This window comes from Pistacia vera, unplaced genomic scaffold (genome assembly GCF_008641045.1).
Source record: "Pistacia vera cultivar Batoury unplaced genomic scaffold, PisVer_v2 Contig381, whole genome shotgun sequence".
Taxonomy (NCBI): domain Eukaryota; kingdom Viridiplantae; phylum Streptophyta; class Magnoliopsida; order Sapindales; family Anacardiaceae; genus Pistacia; species Pistacia vera.
This window is the reverse complement of record NW_022196203.1, coordinates 319,059-338,849: the sequence shown is the minus strand read 5'-3', so window position 1 is coordinate 338,849 and position 19,791 is coordinate 319,059. Positions and strand designations below refer to the sequence as shown.

General features: G+C 34.2%; 3 protein-coding genes across 3 annotated transcripts; 2 read left to right on the top strand and 1 right to left on the bottom strand.

The window, feature by feature from the left end:
• Positions 1 to 6,485: 6,485 nt before the first annotated feature.
• On the top strand, positions 6,486 to 12,266 carry LOC116140846 (cis-3-alkyl-4-alkyloxetan-2-one decarboxylase-like). Its single transcript, XM_031426422.1, has 7 exons — positions 6,486 to 7,136; positions 7,935 to 8,242; positions 8,423 to 9,151; positions 9,602 to 9,727; positions 10,381 to 10,584; positions 11,526 to 11,726; positions 11,910 to 12,266. Exons 3-7 carry the CDS (start codon positions 8,711 to 8,713, stop codon positions 12,030 to 12,032), a joined length of 1,095 nt encoding a protein of 364 aa, XP_031282282.1. The 5' UTR covers positions 6,486 to 7,136; positions 7,935 to 8,242; positions 8,423 to 8,710; the 3' UTR covers positions 12,033 to 12,266.
• On the top strand, positions 6,883 to 8,698 carry LOC116140824. Its single transcript, XM_031426400.1, has 3 exons — positions 6,883 to 6,985; positions 7,935 to 8,242; positions 8,423 to 8,698. The coding sequence occupies exons 1-3, from the start codon at positions 6,883 to 6,885 to the stop codon at positions 8,696 to 8,698; spliced, it is 687 nt and encodes a 228-aa protein (XP_031282260.1).
• A 1,903-nt stretch (positions 12,267 to 14,169) lies between the features above and the next one.
• On the bottom strand, positions 14,170 to 18,065 carry LOC116140816 (probable disease resistance protein At5g63020). The gene is made up of 2 exons (XM_031426394.1): positions 16,703 to 18,065; positions 14,170 to 15,843 (listed from the first exon to the last, which is right to left on the bottom strand). The coding sequence occupies exons 1-2, from the start codon at positions 18,003 to 18,005 to the stop codon at positions 14,306 to 14,308; spliced, it is 2,841 nt and encodes a 946-aa protein (XP_031282254.1). The 5' UTR covers positions 18,006 to 18,065; the 3' UTR covers positions 14,170 to 14,305.
• Between the last annotated feature and the right edge of the window lie 1,726 nt (positions 18,066 to 19,791).

Here is a 19,791-nt window from a genome sequence, read left to right as displayed (position 1 = left end):
TCAAATATTTTGTGTGGTAGTGGTTTTAGGGTACAGGTTAAGACAACTCATAAATTAATACTAAAAAGATCTTTACATTATTCTCACCAAATAATTAACAAATTTTCATAAATTTTTCTCTAATAAACTCTACTTCAATAAGAATCTGAGCCCAATACATATTAATGTTATCTTTGATTCATTAAATTGAATATGAAACCCTAAACCTCGGGAGAAATTATAAATTATATTAAATACCACCCAACTACCTTTAGATAGTCGAAGTTCGATAGGGGCTCCTGGGTGTTTATTCACGAAGTCTTAAGTTCAAGGAATAATACTATATGCCTAACCAACCATATTAATCCAAGTACTAATTGCTGTGACAGACATCTCTTATTGCCACGTCAGTTCCCCCCAAAAACTAAAAATTTCAAAATTTCAATTGTTGTTAATACTTGATTAGTATATTTTGGTTAGTGCACTGTATTACTCAAGTTTAAGTCTCTTCTCGGCTGTTATAGAAGTAATTACCAGAGTTCTTACCTGACTGATAGTTTCATAATCTTAGGAGATTTTTGAGGTGCGCTTAAATTGGTCCAGACATCCCCGCCCATCAAAACAACAAACAACAACAAAAAAAAAAAAAAAAACAAAATTCAATTTTTGTGATTCTATCTCAAGTAAAAGTAAAGCTTCCTTTTTAGCTCTCCAATTGAGAAGTTGTTGCTTTCCATATTAACACCAATTGATTGATTTCTCCACTGCCTCTAATTCCATCACTAAGTTTTGAACGTTTCTTTGCTAAAATTTTCCTTCTTCCTTCTTTCTCACGAGAAAACTTTCCTTTGAAATAATTTTTTTTTCTTTGCAATTCTTCCATTCTCTGAAAAGGGGATCTGTTCGGCTCAAGAGTATCCACTTTCAATTTGTAGAGACATCAAGGGCCCATTGCATCATCAGCTGAGCTGCAAAAGGATACAATGACTCACATTTTTTTTTTTGTTTTTTTTGCTTTTATAATTTTTTATTTAGTCACTCTGCTTTTTAGTCTTCCTTTTGTCTCATACATCATGGGAAAAAAGTTTCTATTCTTTTATTTCCTTCAACAAATTATGAATTTACAACCGAAAGTCAGTTGTGAATTGTCATTAATGCCCCTGCTTTTCTTCTTTTTTGGTTCATCTGAAATGACCGTTTTGGCCTTTTGCGCTTATGATTTCTTTTCTTCTTATTTTTCTTCTATGTTTTTATTTGAGAAAGATTCTTCGGGATCTTCTTGAAGTCGGAAACTATGATTTTGATTGTATTTGCTTGTTTGTGAGCATATATGGTAAAGGTTCTAATCGCATATTATTGAGATTTTTAATGTTTCTACATTTATTTTAATTAGAGGGGAAATTCGAGTATAAGAGTGAGATTGTCATCCCATTCCCATCCATAAAATGACATTCACATAACTATCTCTATTGGTCGAACTGTTCGATAGAAACTCTTAGTTTATTATTTAAGCTTATGAGTTCGAGTTTCTTATCAATTATTAATAGGGATAGCCACTAAAGTTCTTTCACTGACTGTAATTTTAAGATCTAAGATTAGTTGAGGTGCGCGTAAGTTGGTCAACACCCTCGACCCCGGTTATTAAAAAAAATGGCTTTCACATCCTAATCTCATATCCAAATCGAAAATTCGTAACGAGACGAGGAGTACAATAGATTTGATCCCCAAACAATTGTATTTTATCTTTATAGTGACAATATATTAAATTAAAACAAAAAAACAGTATATGTACTAACATTTTCAAAATACATATTTAAGCAATATGTACAATTAGTATTGAAAATAATAAAATTCGGCGAAGTCACGGCGCAAAAAAGATTATAATAAGTCAAATAAAGCAATAAATATCCATGTGATGCGAGTCCAAAATTCTGTCACTTGGTCAATTGACTTGACCACTGTACATGTTATCATGTGCACATGTTTTTATAATCGTAGTTCCTACCAATACAAAAAGAAAAAAAATATAATATAAACTTTATTTTAAAATTATAAAAAAAATTAAAGTCATCCTCGTAGAAAATAACCCACCCTTTCATAATAGGTTTAGAAAAAAACATTTCCTCGTATTTTCACCTTAAAATTACATTTCAGAGTGGCCCCCGAAACGACATAGTACTGTCATTTCCTCGTCTTGCTGTCTATTGACTATGGGCAATTTTGTCTCCACATGTTATAATTGAGCAAATGTTTTTTATTTTACTCAATATTATGTCTTATTTAAATTTCCTATTATTTAGAAATAAATATTAATAAAACAAATAATAAATATGTAAATAAATACAGACACGAAACGCCATGCTGTCGTGGTATGACAAAAAGCTAAAAACGGAACTCCACTTTATTTCAGCATTCGAACAGAACCATATGGTGACGTTTCTTTTTCATTTATTACTGTTGTGTAAAACCATGATACGGTACAAATTAGCTTTTTTTTTCCAACTAACAGAACGTTTCGGCTCGCGGTATTTGGCCTTTGGATACACGACAAATCAGAACATCCAAAACATGCAGTGCCGTACGATTTAATATCGGCAGATTTCTGAAGAGAGATCACCACCGTCGCTTTTTACCTTTAGAGCTCTGGGACCCACAGAAACAGTATCTTTTCTTAAGTCTGTGGCCCCGCGGAAGTTTTGTTTCTCCATTCAGTGTGCTCACGGAAGAAAGAACACACGGAGACAAGGTGGGGCGTAGCTGACGTAATAAATATTAATAATTTGAATTGATTTTTATTACAAATTTATTTATTGTGTCTAATATTTAGTGCCTCACCGTAACAGTGTACTTTCCTAGATTCTTATGTTCACATTCACCATAAATTCAATTATATAGTTTTAACATTTATAGTTAAATTTATAACTTTAAAAGGATGATTTATAATACTAAGATAAACTTTAATAGAAGAATGAATTTGCAACAACCAATAATAATAAATTTATGTGATCGAACATTACTGTAAGTGAAATAGAAATTACAGACCTATGCCCACCATGGTTACAGTGGTAAGGGCGAATCAAGAGGCTACAAATAGTTAAGACTCATAGTCTTAACAGTTTGATTCCCGATTAAGCGTAAAATATATATTTGTCTGAAAGTCGTAATGATGAGTGTTTGTGAACTACTCCTCTAAAAATTAGTCAAGATGCATATAGTTGGCCCAATACCTCAGTTGTAATCTTTCCATATTTTATTTTAAGAAATGTACTGCTTTGAGAATTAACGATGGAACCAATACGCTCAACTCCTTCCAATCTATTATTTGATATAATTTGTTTTTATACATCGAACTTAATTTTACTCTGAATTTCATTGTTCCGGTGACATTCTAGTTCTATAAGATTTTATTTTTTCATAACTTAATTTTAAAAAAATCTCTGCATAGTAATTTCTTATTTCATAACTCTAATTGCAAAACGATTTATTTATGTGGATTGAGATTATTGACATTTTAATTTCTCATTTAGTTATTTTTTATTGTTCATTAATGAAACAAGAAGAAGGTGCGGGATATGATTAATTAAATCTCATTACGTATGGTGTTGGTATCTTTCCCGAACCTCGGGGGAGGTTGGAGTCTTGGAGATAGAATCTTGATTCTTAAGCAATAATACAACATAGTCAATATATGTACCATCAATACGAGAAAATCTTCCTGTTATAATTATTTATTTTATTTCATGTATTTAATTTAAACCCGTGTTCTAATTTCTTATTTTAATTTAAATAACTTAATTATTAAACTGTGGTGCCCCAAAAAAAAAAAAAAAAAAAACCAATAATTGTGGCAATGATTGAGCTACCTAGCATTACTGTTCGATATAAGACTAATTGTACTCTTAAATAAATTTCAAAAGATTTTCTTTTAATCTTGGGAAATTGTCCCATTGACCCTACATTCAGGCATAATTTAAAACATTCTTGTTGATACCAAATTTGTACAGATACTTAATCCACATTGGAAATGATCAAGTAGATATACGAGTGGTTACCGATAACCACAGTCGTAAAAACAACTTAATAAAGTAAAGAATAAAAGAGATTTTATAGTGTGTCTCAGTATAGAACCAAACCTACATCTATTGTTATATTATTGCTAGAGGACGTTACAGGGTTGAATGAGGTTACGGAGAGAGTTCGCAAGCTAAATGGAAGACATTTAACTATTGCGACCTATTCTCTTTAACATTCTCTTAAACAGGTAAGTGTGTTTTTTTCTCTTAACTCCCTAATAAATTGGAATTGTCATCAATTGAAACGGAGGTTGTAGACTCCTTTTTATACTTGGTTCGTCTGACAGTGGTTGAGAATGAGTTCATGGGTTGATTGCACACAAATCCTTTGATTAGGATCTGAGTCAATAATTTTTATGTTTCTGACAGACTGTGTCATGCTAAATGACTACTAATATGTTTATATACTGATACTATGTAGACAATCGTATGTGATACTGTGGGAAGATTGACATGTATGATCTTGAATACGTTAGGGACGCGTGACACAATTTGACCGTCAGGAAATTAGGCACAACAATACCCAATACTATAATTTATATAACTATCAAATTTCATATTCAAGAAATCTACAAATCGAAATATAAGTTTGAAATTTCTCTTTCTCAAAATAATTATTATGTAGTTTTTCATGTTTGCATCATTTCATGACTAATGAAAATTATATTAAATAAAAATTATCAATATGATATAGGCACAACTATCCAATACTATAATTTATATAACTATCAAATTTCATATTCAAGAGAATCTACAAATCGAAATATATAGTGAAATTTCTCTTTCTCAAAATATTATATGTAGTTTTTCATATTTGCATTATTCATGACTAATGAAAATTATATAAATAAAATTAACAATATGATTATATTGGACACAATTATTGAACCATATTTAATAGATATATTTTTATTTTTAAGTTATAAAAATTATTAATCATAATTATAATGAGTAATGTTATGCTTATCCCTCTTACTAATCATCTATTATCCTATGATTAGTACGAGTATTAATACATAATTAAATACTATATATTATATTTACATAGAAATAAGATGGTTAATAAAATCGTAAGTAAGTATAGTTTTATTGAATTATATTATCACGATGATGGAATAAAAAAAAAATATATATTAAGTTTACTGAAATTGATGGTTACACCGTACATTTGCGCATAGAAATGTGACCGTTGCTAATTCTACTCCGGTAAAGGGGTCCACTGAAGGAATAAGAAGAGACAGGGTGTAAAGAGTACACGGCAAGCACCCGTAGACAGGCTGGAGGAGGATAGGACCCACTTCAACAGAACAGGTAAGCTGGTAAGTAGTGATGTTGACGTACCCGTTGCGAGTGGGACGAATTTTTGATGTTTGGTCCCGACCACGATCTCTTACTCTAGAGTCTAATGCCTCTCTTACGGTCACGTTCTTGGTACTCTCGCTCTATTTGAATTTCCATTTTCAGTCTTTCATTCTTCCTTTCTAATTCTAGCTTACTCCTCCCTCCCTCTATTTATTGCAACCCCTTTTAAGCCTAGTTTAACTTTCCTTAAATACCCCTAATTTAATTATTTATTCCATTTTTATGAATTGTTTTTTTTTTAAATTGTCTTAACGTGTCTTAAAACTATTGGCGGATAAAATATTTATTATATTGATGAATAAAACAATTTTATATATTTTCTAATAAATACAATTTACTTTAAAAAATACAATGTTTAAGCGTTTTTAGTATTTATTTAATAATATAACTTATTTTCTTATACTTTCAATCATTTAGTATTTTGATTTGTTATTGGTAAAATCTATTAACACAAATTGGTCTTTGTTCATTTAATAATATATTTTGATTTTTTCTCCTTAAAAATAATTATTCTACTAATCTAATCTTGAGTTCATAAATTTTATTCCACTTATTAAATTTAATTATACTATCTCCTAGTATAGAAATTAGATTTTGTTTATTTTTTTTCCAAAACTTCAAAGAAAAAGTAAATAAAGTATTGGACAAAGCAATAAATTAAAGATTTAATGATGCATTAAAATTTGATAGTATATAGCCTGGTCCTTAATTAAACTAAATTAGTAATTTGACACCCAAACAAATCAATGCTTGGCTGAAATTGTAGCATCAAAATATTATTCTAAAATATAATCTCAAAAAAAATAGGGTTGCCAAAAATATTTAAAAAAAAAAATGGAGCAAGGGCATAATAGTCAATCAAGAAACGTGAAATACGCATTTCACACCAAAACCGGGGTTATTTTCGTCCATGCCGAAAAGGCTGCCAGATATGCTCCAGGCCGGAATCAAGTAGTGTCAGATTAAAATAAACAAAAATTATTCTTAATTAATGATGATTTTTCTTCTCTAATTTTAATTATAATTAAAAATTTAAAAACAAATAAAACAGAAACTTGAAAAATATAAAAACAAGTAACACAGAAACAGAAGACAATAGAAGAGAAGAGAAGAAGAAACACATGAGAAATTCAAAATTTCAAAACATTAACAGAAAAATCTTCTCTTCATATCGTTACTGATCGTCTTGGAACCCTAGCTACGGCGTCGTTTGTTTGCCTTCTTGACTCCGTTAACGGCAACCTTAAGTGAATAAGAAAAAATTTACCGTTATACCCCTTCCTCGCCGGAGATTGTACGAGAAATGGCCAATGAACCGCCGCGAGAGCGAAACTTCGCATTCAAATTTGCTAGGGTTTCAAGTCCGACATAAACGAGAGTATTGATTTTTAATTTTTTTTTTTTTGGTTTTATAGTCCTGTTTTGTTTTTTTATCAAGTATCTTGTTTGATACGATGGCGTCAAAGGGATGGCTGGTGTTGGAGAAACTGCGGCGGATTGTAAGGACGGTGTTCTTTATGGTGGCGATGGTGGCATCGCTGATGGCATCGTCGTTGCCAGTTCTGGTGGCGGTCGGTGACGTGTTGGTACCGTGCGTTCTGATTTCTAGCTTCACGTGTGTGAGTTGTTATGGATTTAAGGAACATTTGCGTAGATATGATTTCAAGAGCTCGTTGACGGACATTCCTTTCGTTTCGATCGTCAGATCTCTTACTATTATATGTATGTATGAATATGATCATCGTCATCATTATTTAACCGATCAGTGTTATTTTTCTTTTCTTCTTTTTGGATGTTTAGGCTCTTTCAATTTTTTTTCATTTAATTTTTTTTTATTAACTTCTTGTTTCTCTGCTGATGAATTGGAGGAAAATTTAGAATCTGAGTCGTCTGAAAGAAAATGAAGGATTTGCTTAAAGTGCTGTATTTGTACTTATTTTGAGCGTTTATCTGATTTATGTTTTAGTTAGACGTGGGTTTTTGACTATGTATTTGGTTGCTGAGAAAGTGTAGGAAAGTCCGAAAATGAAATATTTTATGAAGTTTATTTTCTTTTTTCCGTTCATTTTTCTGAAAAACGAAAATGAATATTTTAGTAAAAGTTTCTATTTCTATGATGATTCTTCATTTTTTAAATATGTATTAAGATTTTGAACTTTATGTTTAATTGATGAGAAAGCTTGGATGGAGAATAGAAAAGTTGCTGAGAGAAAAAGAAGGAATAATTTATCACCTAGCTGGCTTACTTGAGTGAACTAATCATTTTCTTTTTTCTTTACGGGTGCCAAGAAATAATAGTTGTAATAATAAACTTATATTCATGAGTGAAGTTAAGTTGAATTTAGTTCTTGATTTCCAAAAGTCAAAATAACATGAAGCATGCAGTGGCCTTACTTATTCTCTTCTTCTGCATTGAAATCCACTATGAAATTATTACAGATGCAAATTAGAAGTAGATTGTATTGATAATTGATTATATACAGTCGATCTATTTGGTTATTGATTGTTTTGTGATCACAGGTGTATATTCGATGTGTGATGCCCCGGCTCTCTCACATGGTCCTTACCTTGGAACTGTGACACTCTGCTCTTTTGTTTCAATTCTTCTTCTCTCAGTGAAGGCATGCCTTTTTACTGTTAATTCTCAGCTTGAGGCTGAAGCTTCTTCATCCCTTTCAAGGCAAAGACTGCATCTGAAGAAGTCATGGGGAATGCCAGTCTTGTTTCTTTCGTCTGTAGTTTTTGCCCTTGGCCACACTGTCGTAGCATATAGAACAAGTTGCAGAGCACGAAGGAAACTCCTGTTTCACCGTGTTGATCCAGAAGCAGTAAGTTTGTAGTAGTTTCAAGCATTTGTTTATCATTCTGTATGTATACGAGGTAGTGAATTTCCTGTGTAATCAGGGTAAATCTTCAATTCTGCAAGAAAATAGTTGTCACCAGTATTGTATGGTTGAAACTGTTGATACATAAAAATCTCACTTTTTGGTCCTTATATTAAATTTCAGGTTCTTTCATGCAAAAATGTTTTCTCTGGCTTCCAGAAAGTTCCAAGATCTCCCACTCCCTCTGCAGGGAAAACCCCAAAGAGTGATAGTGAGATGAGGCGAAAGCCATTAGGAACAGCTCGTGATGAGGGGGAACTTCCTGTCAGATTACTTGCTGACATTGACAGCTTATTTCTTACATGCCAAGGCCTTACTGTCCATTACAAGCTCTGTTTGCCTGGTTCACCCCCTCGTTCTTTATCGTCAGCCACCTTTCACGAACCCAATTCAAGATGAATCACTCCACAAATGTCTTTGGGGAGGTTAAAGCTTGAAAGACAAGCCTTTAGTGTGCTATCAAAAACGCAATACCACCATCTTCACAGGAGCTACAGCAATCAATTTCACAGCTCTTCTCTCTATGCTCCATTATTGGATGGTTCTGCAACTTCTACTGTTCTTTCTGAAGATATACCTGTTCTTAGCCTAGATGATACAGTTGAGGAGGAAGAAATGAATTTGGGCTCTCTAGAGCAAGATTTGGAGGGAAATGGTCAGGTTGGTATTGTTTTAGTACATGGGTTCGGAGGAGGAGTATTTTCATGGAGGCATGTCATGGGGGTTCTGGCTAGGCAAACTGGTTGTGCAGTTGCTGCATTTGATCGGCCTGGCTGGGGATTAACTTCTAGGCCTCGTCGGAAAGATTGGGAGGAAAACGAATTGCCTAATCCTTACAAACTTGAAACTCAGGTAATTTGCTTTTGTGGATTTTAATGTTATTCGGTTTGTTTTCTATAAGCTGTAGTGTTCAGGATGGAAAGATGGATTTAGAGGTCCTTTTAAAATTTTGTTCTGACAGTATAGATCAATTAGAAGAGGGAGGAGGGGGGAGGGCAGAGGAATGAAAGATAATATGCCTCCAAGTATAGCTCTCTGCATTTAACATTATTCTCCTTATAGATAGGTCTAGTATCTCAGTTTACGATGTTCATGTTGTTATTCACTGCTAGGTATTTGTAGCTTGCTGCAGAATAAGCATTAGTGGTCTTTTTTCATCCTATACTGATCTTAGGTACCTGGCATTTTTGTGGATCCTATGACCAGATTTCTTCCTTTAAAGCTTTTGTATTGTTGCTCTCCATTATTTTTTGGAATTAATCACGCAATTAAATCTAAATCTCATACTTTCAATATGTTCAGGTTGACTTGCTTCTTTCTTTCTGCTCTGAGATGGGGTTTTCTTCAGTGGTGCTTGTTGGCCATGACGATGGGGGTTTGCTTTCTTTAAAAGCTGCACAAAAAGTCCAATTATCGAATTTGTTCAATGTAAGTTTTCTTGGTTCTCTTCTGCCGGCAACACAATGTCTTTCACTTGAATAAAGTTACATAGCTTAACTTTACCTTCTTTAATTGGATATATGTGCATGCATATACTATGTGCAAAATCTTTTGCTGGGACAAAGTGATTTTCTGTTTATATCTAACATTATGCTTGTTGAGTGAATACTTTCGTATTATTGAGAACAAGAATTGATATTTTTTTATAGTTTTGAAATATTGCTTTTGCTGTTTATGTCCTTTGTATGATCTCATGCTCTTTTGTCCATTTAAATATTAGGTCTCATAGTCTTCAGGGCTGTTGATGGCCTTAATTTCATGATGCTTCTGCATTTGGTACACTGCAGAACATATCCATAGGTGCTTACAGAGACTAAGAGGCCGTTTAGTAACCATAATAAGTATTGACAGTTAAAAGCACAAATATTCAGTGTCCTTTCAAGATATGTTTCATCACATATTATTGGTCCTTTCATCTGCTTTACAAGCCTACATTTTGAAGTCTGGGTGATGTTAACTAATTTAACTCGACTCTTGATTTGTATATGATTGGTTAAGACATCCTATAAAACATCACTTCATTTTGCAAGATATTCGGTATTCCCCCTGTTCTTTTATCTAATTTGTTTTACATCATTCAGGTTGCGATTCAAGGTGTGGTATTGCTAAATGCCAGCTTGTCCAGAGAAGTGGTTCCAGGCTTGGCAAGGATACTCATGCGCACTGCACTTGGGAAGAAGCACTTGATTCGTCCTTTACTGCGAACAGAAATTACTCAAGTGGTGAATAGGCGTGCATGGTATGATGCTACCAAGTTAACAACAGAAGTGTTAAGCCTCTATAAGGTATATTTGAAACTTTTTTGCATTCATAATTACTTTTGCATATCAATTTTTCTTTTTGTTTTTTCAAGAGCCTTGGCTCACCTTATAGGAATTCCTTGGTCATAAGATGTCCTCAAACCCTATCTCTTTAAGATGCCCTGATCCTTTTGGCGAGGGGGTACCATCTGGTCCATGGTCCGTGGGCTTTACTTTCTTTCATTGACCACAAATCACGATTTTTTTGTTGGAAGAACTGCTTGGTGGTATTACTTCAAATGCATCCTGCTGTCATGTGCTTGTCACTTAAAATCATGTGAAATATTTCATTTTTTCCATTTCTACTTTCATTTTGTATATACTTTCTGCCCATAGTTTAAATGACTACTGAAAAAAGCCTTTCAAACCTTCAGTAAACATTACTTGTCGAATTTTACACCATTTGGCTGCATGAATAACTTCTATATGATGTAAGGTTGTTGCTAATTGCGATGACTCTTATCTAGACTGCAACCAATAAATGGTATTAAACTATAGACACTATTAATGGATGAAGTCAGGTTGTTGCGATGAAGGTCTCATCTAGACTGCAGCCAATAAATGATATTAAACTATACAAGCTATTAATAGATGAACTGAACCTTAAAACCGAAAACTGCATGATTCTGACAAGTAGTATTAAATTTGGAACTGGCACATTTACTTGTGCAGCAGAGTTGGTCAGTTATTTTTTGGTAAATGATGTGTGATTTGTCCAAAATTTTCATTGTTTGCATTAAGTTCTTTTCGTTCAATCTATTAAAATGGCTAAGTACAGGACAGCTGTCTATCCTTATTTCCTACTGTTTTACCGATCATTCAATGAGAATTTTGGTCAAGAATGGAACATGTGAATTTTCTTGTCAGTGGATTAAAATTTTAACATGCTAATCACTTCATTTGTTTGCTTTCATAAATTCAATCAGGCCCCACTTTGTGTAGAAGGTTGGGATGAAGCACTTCATGAGATAGGTAGACTGTCATACGAGACTGTCCTTTCACCACAAAATGCAGCATCATTGCTGAAAGCAGTCGAAGACTTGCCAGTCTTGGTTATTTCTGGTGCTGAAGATGCCTTGGTGTCCATTAAATCTTCTCAAGCTATGGCTTCAAAACTTGTAAATTCTGTGAGTACCTTTCTCTTGTCTCTGTTTTTATAGTTATAATATGCTTCTCTCAGATCCGATCAAACTGTGTATGTAATTAAATGTTACTGAATGTTACTGATTGAGATAAATTAAGACCACCGTTAATGCGACTTTCCATTTTTATCATTGAATCTTATTTCACTGTGGTTCGTTGCCTTGCAGAGGCTGGTTGCCATATCGGGATGTGGTCATCTTCCACATGAGGAGAGCCCCAAGTCTTTACTTGCAGCTATAATACCCTTTATAAGCAGACTCTTATTTACGAGAGACTCGCAAAACCAATAGGATACTTTAGCTTATTATAAATAGGTTTGTATCTGTTGTAGGGTTTTTTTTTCTTCCTTTTTTTTTCCCCTCTTTTTCAAGCAATTTAACCCAAGAGAGAGAAAATAACGCCATCTCTCCTTTTGGGTATTTTTGATGTGTTAGTTTGGAGCCTTACCCGAACCCTAACTCTCCAGGGTTATAGAGCTTATTCACTTGTAATTTTTTCTTTTTTTTTGTGGTCTTTTTTTTTTTTTTTTTTCATCCATTGGCAAAGAAAAAGTTTATCTAATGCTTGTTTGAACTAATCGATGCCATTTTCCACTTAAGGGAGTGGGGAATGGCATATTTTGTACATTTATCTATCTGGATGCATGCATTACAGCATCTCCTGTTCTCTACCACTGTTGAATTATATGTTGCCTTTTTTTTTTTTTTTGGCGGCATGGATTGAGCTAAATCTTTTGTTTGAAACTCCAATATAGCTTGACTTATGAACAAGGTGGTGGCCGTGGCTGGTGGCAGATTCAATTGGTTGCCGTTTCAGTCCTTGAATGAATAATGTTATACTATGCTCTTTCTCTATAATAGTAGATGAACTTTGGTGAAAGATACATCATACATCGTTCATTTTGAACGTAACCAACCATATAGCTTTGAAGTACTTAGCAATGTTTTAATAACAAACCTAGGGTGAAACTTGACATAGTGGTCGAGTACCAGGTTGACTAGTTGAATCGGTTTGATTGGCGGTTAAATCTGAGTCTTGGGTTGGCCAGTTGAATCGGCTTGATCGGTAGGTTAAATCGGTGTTCAAAGGTTTGAGATTTAACAAAAACACCTCTATTAATTATTACAAGTCTTTATAAGTTTGAAATTTTGTTAAAACACACAAACACCATTGCGATGTCCAAAATCCAGGCCAAATAGGACCTGTTTCTGGTGATGACAACACTCCTCATCACCACAAAAGCCCTCTCCTCAGCCTCCTAACCAAAACTCATCTCACCCCTCTCACATTTGTTCCGCCAATTGTCGACAACAAGTTGCTATTTTGGTCGATTGGATTTTGCCTTTTCCAGTCAATTCACTCATTGAAAATCACTCCCTTCACCATCTTTAGACTTATCGAGAGTCCCTCTCTAAAAGTCCTAACATAATTGTTGTCGTATGCTCGTTGATTACTGTCCATAATTCTAGGGTTAAGGGTGAATAGTTAAAGTGATAACCCGCTCAACAAAGGCCCCGAGTTCCAGTTGAACCAGCAGGGCCGAGCCGGCCGGGTATCAAAACACTTATTAGACTATATATTAGTCTTTTTCCATTTTAATATTTTTATTGACAATTCTGCTAGGCAGTCAGCACAGAAACGTGCAATTCGCACCTTAGCCGAGTCAATATCTTCCTCTCTCTTGTATTAAGTTTATATGGATACGGTTAATCCCAAAGCAGTTAAAGCTAAGAAATGGATCAATATTTGATAGTGTTGTCTTATAAAAAAAAAAAAAAAAAAAATGAGTTACTCCACTTAGATATAGTTTTTAATAAATGCTTGGGATATTGAATTTATGAAGAAGTTTCAAATTTTATGTTCTTAATAAGAAGACATCAAGGCCATATCCAAGCATTAACCATTTTACACCCAAAGACAACGAATATATCTAGGCCAACTTCGCTAGCACCTCGACTAATCCCTTTGAGGTTTGGATTACTGGCTGGATAAGAGTCCTAGTAACCACCCTTATTAGTGTTTGGAATGACTCAAACTCAAGAACTCATGAAACTTCATTTTGCTCTTTTATCATCTGACTACTCAATGGTGGTTTTGGTGAAATATAGTTTTTGAAACAAACTATGTAAATTCTTCTCCATGTTCTTAGTTAGAATTAGTAATATTTAATCAAAATTGGTTGCAAAAAGAGCATGATACATAGTAAATGATAATTATTTGTAAACCACCCTTGGGTGGTCAAGTAGTCAATTAGGGCTCTTAGGTGTATTATTCAAGAGGTTTTGAGTTCGATTCACTTCGGTCCCTAATAAGGGTGACAATTGGAACTCTTATCCAGTCAGTAGTTTTAGAATCCTAAGGATTAGTTGAAGTATATCAATGTAAAAATAAAAGATGGTCCTTTATTGAGAAAAGAAACAACTAGTCAACAAACACAACTGTATATAGTATAAATGACAATAGTTCACTCTTTAACATAAACATTACACACCAGGAGAAGGAAAAAAATGCAATAACAATACCAACCACACAGAAAGCACCAAGCAAAAAATACAAGAAATCATCATCGATGAGATATGAAAGAGGAACGGAAAGCATTTTCAGTGGCTTTATCCTCCCATCGCAGCTCTTTCCACCACTCTTTCTCACCCTTTATCACAATTTTCCGTGCCTTTGCACTGTTGGAATCCAATGGAAGCCTCTTGACGTTTGGACAGCTACGTATAACCATTTGGTTTAAATGCGGGAAAGGCAAAGCATTCCTATAAATGCTCTTCAAATTTGGTAGATTTTCTAATCGAAGAGTTTCAAGATTTTCAAAAACGTTCAGGTTTTCGATCATCTCTGAGACTTCACTCCATTTCGCAACACCGATTAGTTCTTCGATATCAAAGCAGTTTGATACCGAAACACTCTTCAGGTTTGGAGCAAGAATCAGCCATGTCAAGTCCTTCAGTTTTTGGCAAAATTTTATCTTCACCACATGAAGACCCTGGAAATGAGTTTCTCGTAGATGTTGAACTTCGCCTGGAACATCGATCTTCATCTCTTCCAAATGTTTACACTCAACAATATGAAGTGTTTCAAGACGCTCCATATGTGCCAAACGTAACACATCGAGCGATTTTGACGAATCGTCTAACTCCTGAAGGCATAGAGATTCGGTACAATTCTCTAACTTATTGGAGCTCAGAAATCTCTCGAAAGCATGGAAACTTTTTAGCGTGATGCTCAATACATTTAAATCCTTCAATCTGAACAATTCCTCCACCAAATATTCACCGCCACCGAACAGAATGCTGTCTACCGGAGCTTCACATAAATAACCACATTTGAACATTCTCAATACTTGTAACATCAAAAGACAAGAGAACGATTCTCGAGGTATTTTACGGAGAAAATATGTACGCTCTAAGTTCAGGTATTTAAGGTTTACTAAAGCCTTCAAATCTTCTGGTAAAATTTCGATGCCCGTCGCTGAGAGATCAAGATGTTGCAAAAAAAATAAATCTGAAAAACATCTCTCAGGTAATCTTTTCAAGGAATGATTATATGACAGGTTTAGAACTTTGAGATTAGGCTTATCGATGAAAAGAGAATTGTTCAGTATCAGAAGAGAATTATCGTTAAGAAACAAAGTTTCGAGATAAGGGCATTTCGGGTTACCACCAGGAGTAGCGGTAATCTGATTGTTCATGTAGGATATCCTTCTCATTTCTTCCCATTTGCCAATATCTGGAATACTGGACAATCCATCTCCTGCATGGATCAAAAATTTTTCCTTCTCTTTCTCGATTTCGCTTGCTATCCACATACTCATATCACGAACCACATCATGCATTTTTACGTGAGAGTTGTCTTCTTCTTCTTCCAACAAACATGTGTGAAGAAGAAAACCTATAATATAATATCCTTTGTTCAGTGCTTCATCTCTGTTATATTCATTTACAAATCCCTCGCCGATCCAATAATCTATCAAGTCTCTTTTCGAAATACTGTAGTCTTGGGGAAATAAACTACAGTATAAGAGACAAGATCTAATCATGTCATTAGGCAAACTATCGTAACTGAACTTCAGATAAGAATAAATCTCATCCATACCTGTAGAGACGAATCCAAAATTTAATGTTAGTGTAGACAAGTTCGAAATAAAATAATAAAAAATAATTTTAGTGGAGGCAAGAAATATTTAATTTGAATTTCAGTTTTTTTTTGTTGACTTTAGGGTGAGCATGGGTAAAGGGTAGAACTGGAATCGGCGGGTACCCATCCACTGATTTCAGGTAGAAATCAGAACCAACTCCATTAGGATCCGGTTTTGGTTCTCGAAAGTTGGGAATTCCCGAGTTCGATTCCAGTTCCTACAGTGCTGGAACAGGAACGAGAATCGAAATTAAGGTCCAAGTACCCGAGTAGGAATCGAGATTGAATTGTAATTTTTATAAACTATTGGGGGTTGCATATCATTTTTTAAAAAGTAGGGGGTAATTTAAATCAACCCGGGTACCCTAAACCAGAATTTAAACCTATGTTTTAGGTTCCGGTTCTAAGTTTCTAGGAACTAGAACCTATGTTTTAGGTTCCGGTTCTGGGTTTCTAGCAATCGAAACCTATGTTTCAGGTTACAATTCTAGGTTTCTAAGAATCAGAACTGGAACTAGAACTAACCCGTTCCGGTTCCTTCAAAAAGTGTAGGATAACCGAAACCGATCACCCCTACTTATAATTAATAAAGACAATATAAATTATATTTAATTAATAAAAAAATTATCTTCTTCAATAAACAAAACCTTGTTTGTTTAATAAATAATGGGAAAGAATCGGTTATTCTCTTAGATGGGCGGAGTCAACTTGCAAAGTAAATTATATCAAATTAGAATAAAGGAAGACAAATATAAAGAGAAATTAATAATTAAAAAAAAAAAAATTTGAGTGGGGTCACCAGTCCCCACTTGCATACCTGGAAATTTAGAAGCCGATTTTCTTAGAACTTGAATTGCATACTTCCAGTCCTTGGGTTCGCTTTTGAAAGCCATAGCTCGACCAATGGTAATCAGTGCGAGTGGCAAACCAGCACATTCATCAGCTACTGTCGCGGCTAGTCGAGGAATATCAGAATGGCTGTCGAGAGTTTCTTTTCCGACTTTGCTTTGAAATAGTTTCCAAGCTTCCTGATCACTCAAACACTTCACCTCAAACGTCTTTTGAACTCCCATGAGGCCACAGACTTTCATTTCACGAGTTGTGAAAAGCACCTTTGATGCATTTTCAGGACTCGGACGAGGGACCCCAACCTCTTGTAAATCCACTCGCTCCCATAAATCATCAAGTAATAATGCAAACTTCTTGCTGCTTAAAATTCTGAAAATATCAGTAGCTTTCTCTCTGACAGTTTTCTCCTTCCATGATCTGTCGGATAAACCTATCCTTTTTCCGATATCTTCCTGAATATTCCCAATTTGCATGTTTTTCGACGGTACGACCCGGATTACAAAATCAAATTCATTCGGTGTACGAAGGAGTTTGTTGTTGATCTCGATTAACAGAGTTGTTTTGCCGACTCCTCCAAGACCATATAGGCCGATAGTGCCCACCTGTTCTTCTTGAAGGGAGCTCCAGACTTCATCAACCATTGATTGCAGGCCCACTTTAGCTTCTGGTATCTTTTCACCAACCTCTTTAAAATCTCCTTCATTGGTTAATGTAACCACATCTTTAAGTATTTTATCTACTTCTTTTCCGAATTTGCAGCTCGAGCAGCAGTTCCAGGGACAAAAGCCGCAAAGACATGATTTCTGAACTTGTTGAGATCTTTCTCTGATCAGCAGCTGATCAACTCGAGTTTCGACATCTTCGACCCGTAAAATCCATTCGTGCACACTGTCAAGCCGTTTCATTTGTTGTTGTTCAGCATCGATGACACTCCTCATCACATCGCGTCTTCTTTCAATTAATTTTTCCTTTGCCTTCTCCAAGGCAACAAGATTATCTTGGAGCTTACATAGACATGCCTTCTTTCTACATAGACATGCCTCCTTTCTAGGAATGCACTTTTGACAATTGCATTTACATAGACATGATTTACATAGACATGATTTACATAGCCATGATCTACATAGCCATGATTTACATAGACATGATTTACACAGCCATGATTTACATAGACATGCCTCTCTTCTAGGAATGCACTTTTGACAACTAAATTTACAGAAACTAGCATTACATGAGACTGAGAGAGAGAGTGAGCAGCACTTCATACCCATATTTTCTTTTTTATCAGAATTCAAAGAAGAGAGGAGGAAGGCTGATGAGAATATTGAGATAAAAAAATACGTTCAAGACTGGAATTTATGTACATTGTGTAACATAACTGCTTACTTTTTAATTAATTCAAAATTACACAAGCTATTTAATTGAATTGCAGAATAGCTGGCCGCCATTTTTGACTTCAAATTATGACTAATGAAACAGGAAGGGAATCTCCAATGGATGTGACATAAAATTATTTATTGATCTGTCCCACCGCTAATTATATATCTTCAAAAATTGAAGATCTTGGTATTTGTTTGGATCGATAATAATATGTGCTGGTGAGCAAAATGGACTCCACATTATATGTTCCTTAGTTGAGAAACAATACTGTGCTTCCTTATTATAAGAGTAGTAATACTATAGCTATAACCTAATTTTACAATTTTTTTTTTATAACTCCGACATGATAACTCGCAAATGAGTCTCTATTCAATTGTGAATTGTCGCGTCAAGGTTGTTGAAGAAAGTTTGTAAGATTATATTGTGAGCCAATTTTTAAAGAGATTATAGACATTATTGTAATATTATGTTTCGTTATTATATATTTAAACTTTTATATAAATAGGTGATGTATTCATAAAGTCAATATAATTCAATATAATACAATTAAATTCATCAAAAAGCATTTCTCGGACATATTACGATCCCTTTCAGTTGTCTCTCTTAATCTCTTAAAGAAATCTCTTCGATATATTATGATAGTCTCTTTTTCTTTGCTGCTCTTGTCTACTTAAACTCTAACAATATGTTTTTCAGAAATATACTTGAGAGCATGCGTGGGAATTGCTTAAGGTGACACTCAAAAGTGAAAACCTTAAACGTTCGAAGAAACAAGAATCCACAGCCAAACAAATATAATGCTAGCTTCTGCTTTTTTACACGTCATTGAATACATAAATCTTATCATAAAGACTAATTAAATCTAAAGTTGCTTTATTTCCTCTTTAACTTTATTTATCATCAAGTTCATCTCCATTATACACATATTTTTTGGCTTTTGAATTTGATGATAAATACATGCATCTCTCATAACGTTAACATCCTTTAAATTACTTTATGGAAACTGACAAATTTGACTACTGCTTGACCTAATTATATTGTTAATCACTTAGCCAACATGATATATATACTTGATTACCCCAATTAATTGATGGGGATCCCCAAATTAAAGTATGCCTATTGATTTACCTCATTTTTTAAAGCATTATTCTAGGATAGAGATATGTATACTTGATTGCCCCAATTTAGTGATGGGAATCACCTAATTTATAGGTTTGCATTTTAAATGATACAATTAATAGGTGTAAATGCTTTTCAGTGCTTGCAAATTCAAATTTATTGAACTCCAGGGGTTAGTCAGACGGTCAAGAAAATTTGCTCCTTCATTGATTTCTTGAGTTCGAACATTAGGGTCACCTATCACATTTGTGACTTATCTTAAAACATTAAGTTTGTAGGGTATCCAATGAGTTATGAGGATTAGTTGAAGTATGAACAAGTTGGCCTGAATACCCCTATCATTAAAAAAAAAAAATTCAAAGGATTGATAGGCAACTCAAACGAGAGTGAATAAGATTTCTGAAAACAATCCAGGCCTTCAAAATTGCTACTCAATTTCAATGCAATTTAGGGAATTGAACAATAAAAAATATATAACTGAATGTGTTACAGAAATTTAAAGAGAGAGTAGAGGTGGAGAAAGTGAAGGCAAGATTAGACTTTTAATCAAACCCATTA

Coding starts and splice junctions, on each gene's coding strand:
- LOC116140824 (XM_031426400.1), top strand. CDS start 6,883: ATGGCTGGTGTTGGAGAAACTGCGGCGGATTGTAAGGACGGTGTTCTT. Junction 6,986..7,934: donor CGTTGCCAGTTCTGGTGGCG/GTCGGTGACGTG, acceptor TTGTGATCACAG/GTGTATATTCGATGTGTGAT. Junction 8,243..8,422: donor ACCGTGTTGATCCAGAAGCA/GTAAGTTTGTAG, acceptor ATTAAATTTCAG/GTTCTTTCATGCAAAAATGT.
- LOC116140846 (XM_031426422.1), top strand. CDS start 8,711: ATGTCTTTGGGGAGGTTAAAGCTTGAAAGACAAGCCTTTAGTGTGCTA. Junction 9,152..9,601: donor CTTACAAACTTGAAACTCAG/GTAATTTGCTTT, acceptor CAATATGTTCAG/GTTGACTTGCTTCTTTCTTT. Junction 9,728..10,380: donor AATTATCGAATTTGTTCAAT/GTAAGTTTTCTT, acceptor TACATCATTCAG/GTTGCGATTCAAGGTGTGGT.
- LOC116140816 (XM_031426394.1), bottom strand. CDS start 18,005: ATGGGTATGAAGTGCTGCTCACTCTCTCTCTCAGTCTCATGTAATGCT. Junction 15,844..16,702: donor ATCGGCTTCTAAATTTCCAG/GTATGCAAGTGG, acceptor TCGTCTCTACAG/GTATGGATGAGATTTATTCT.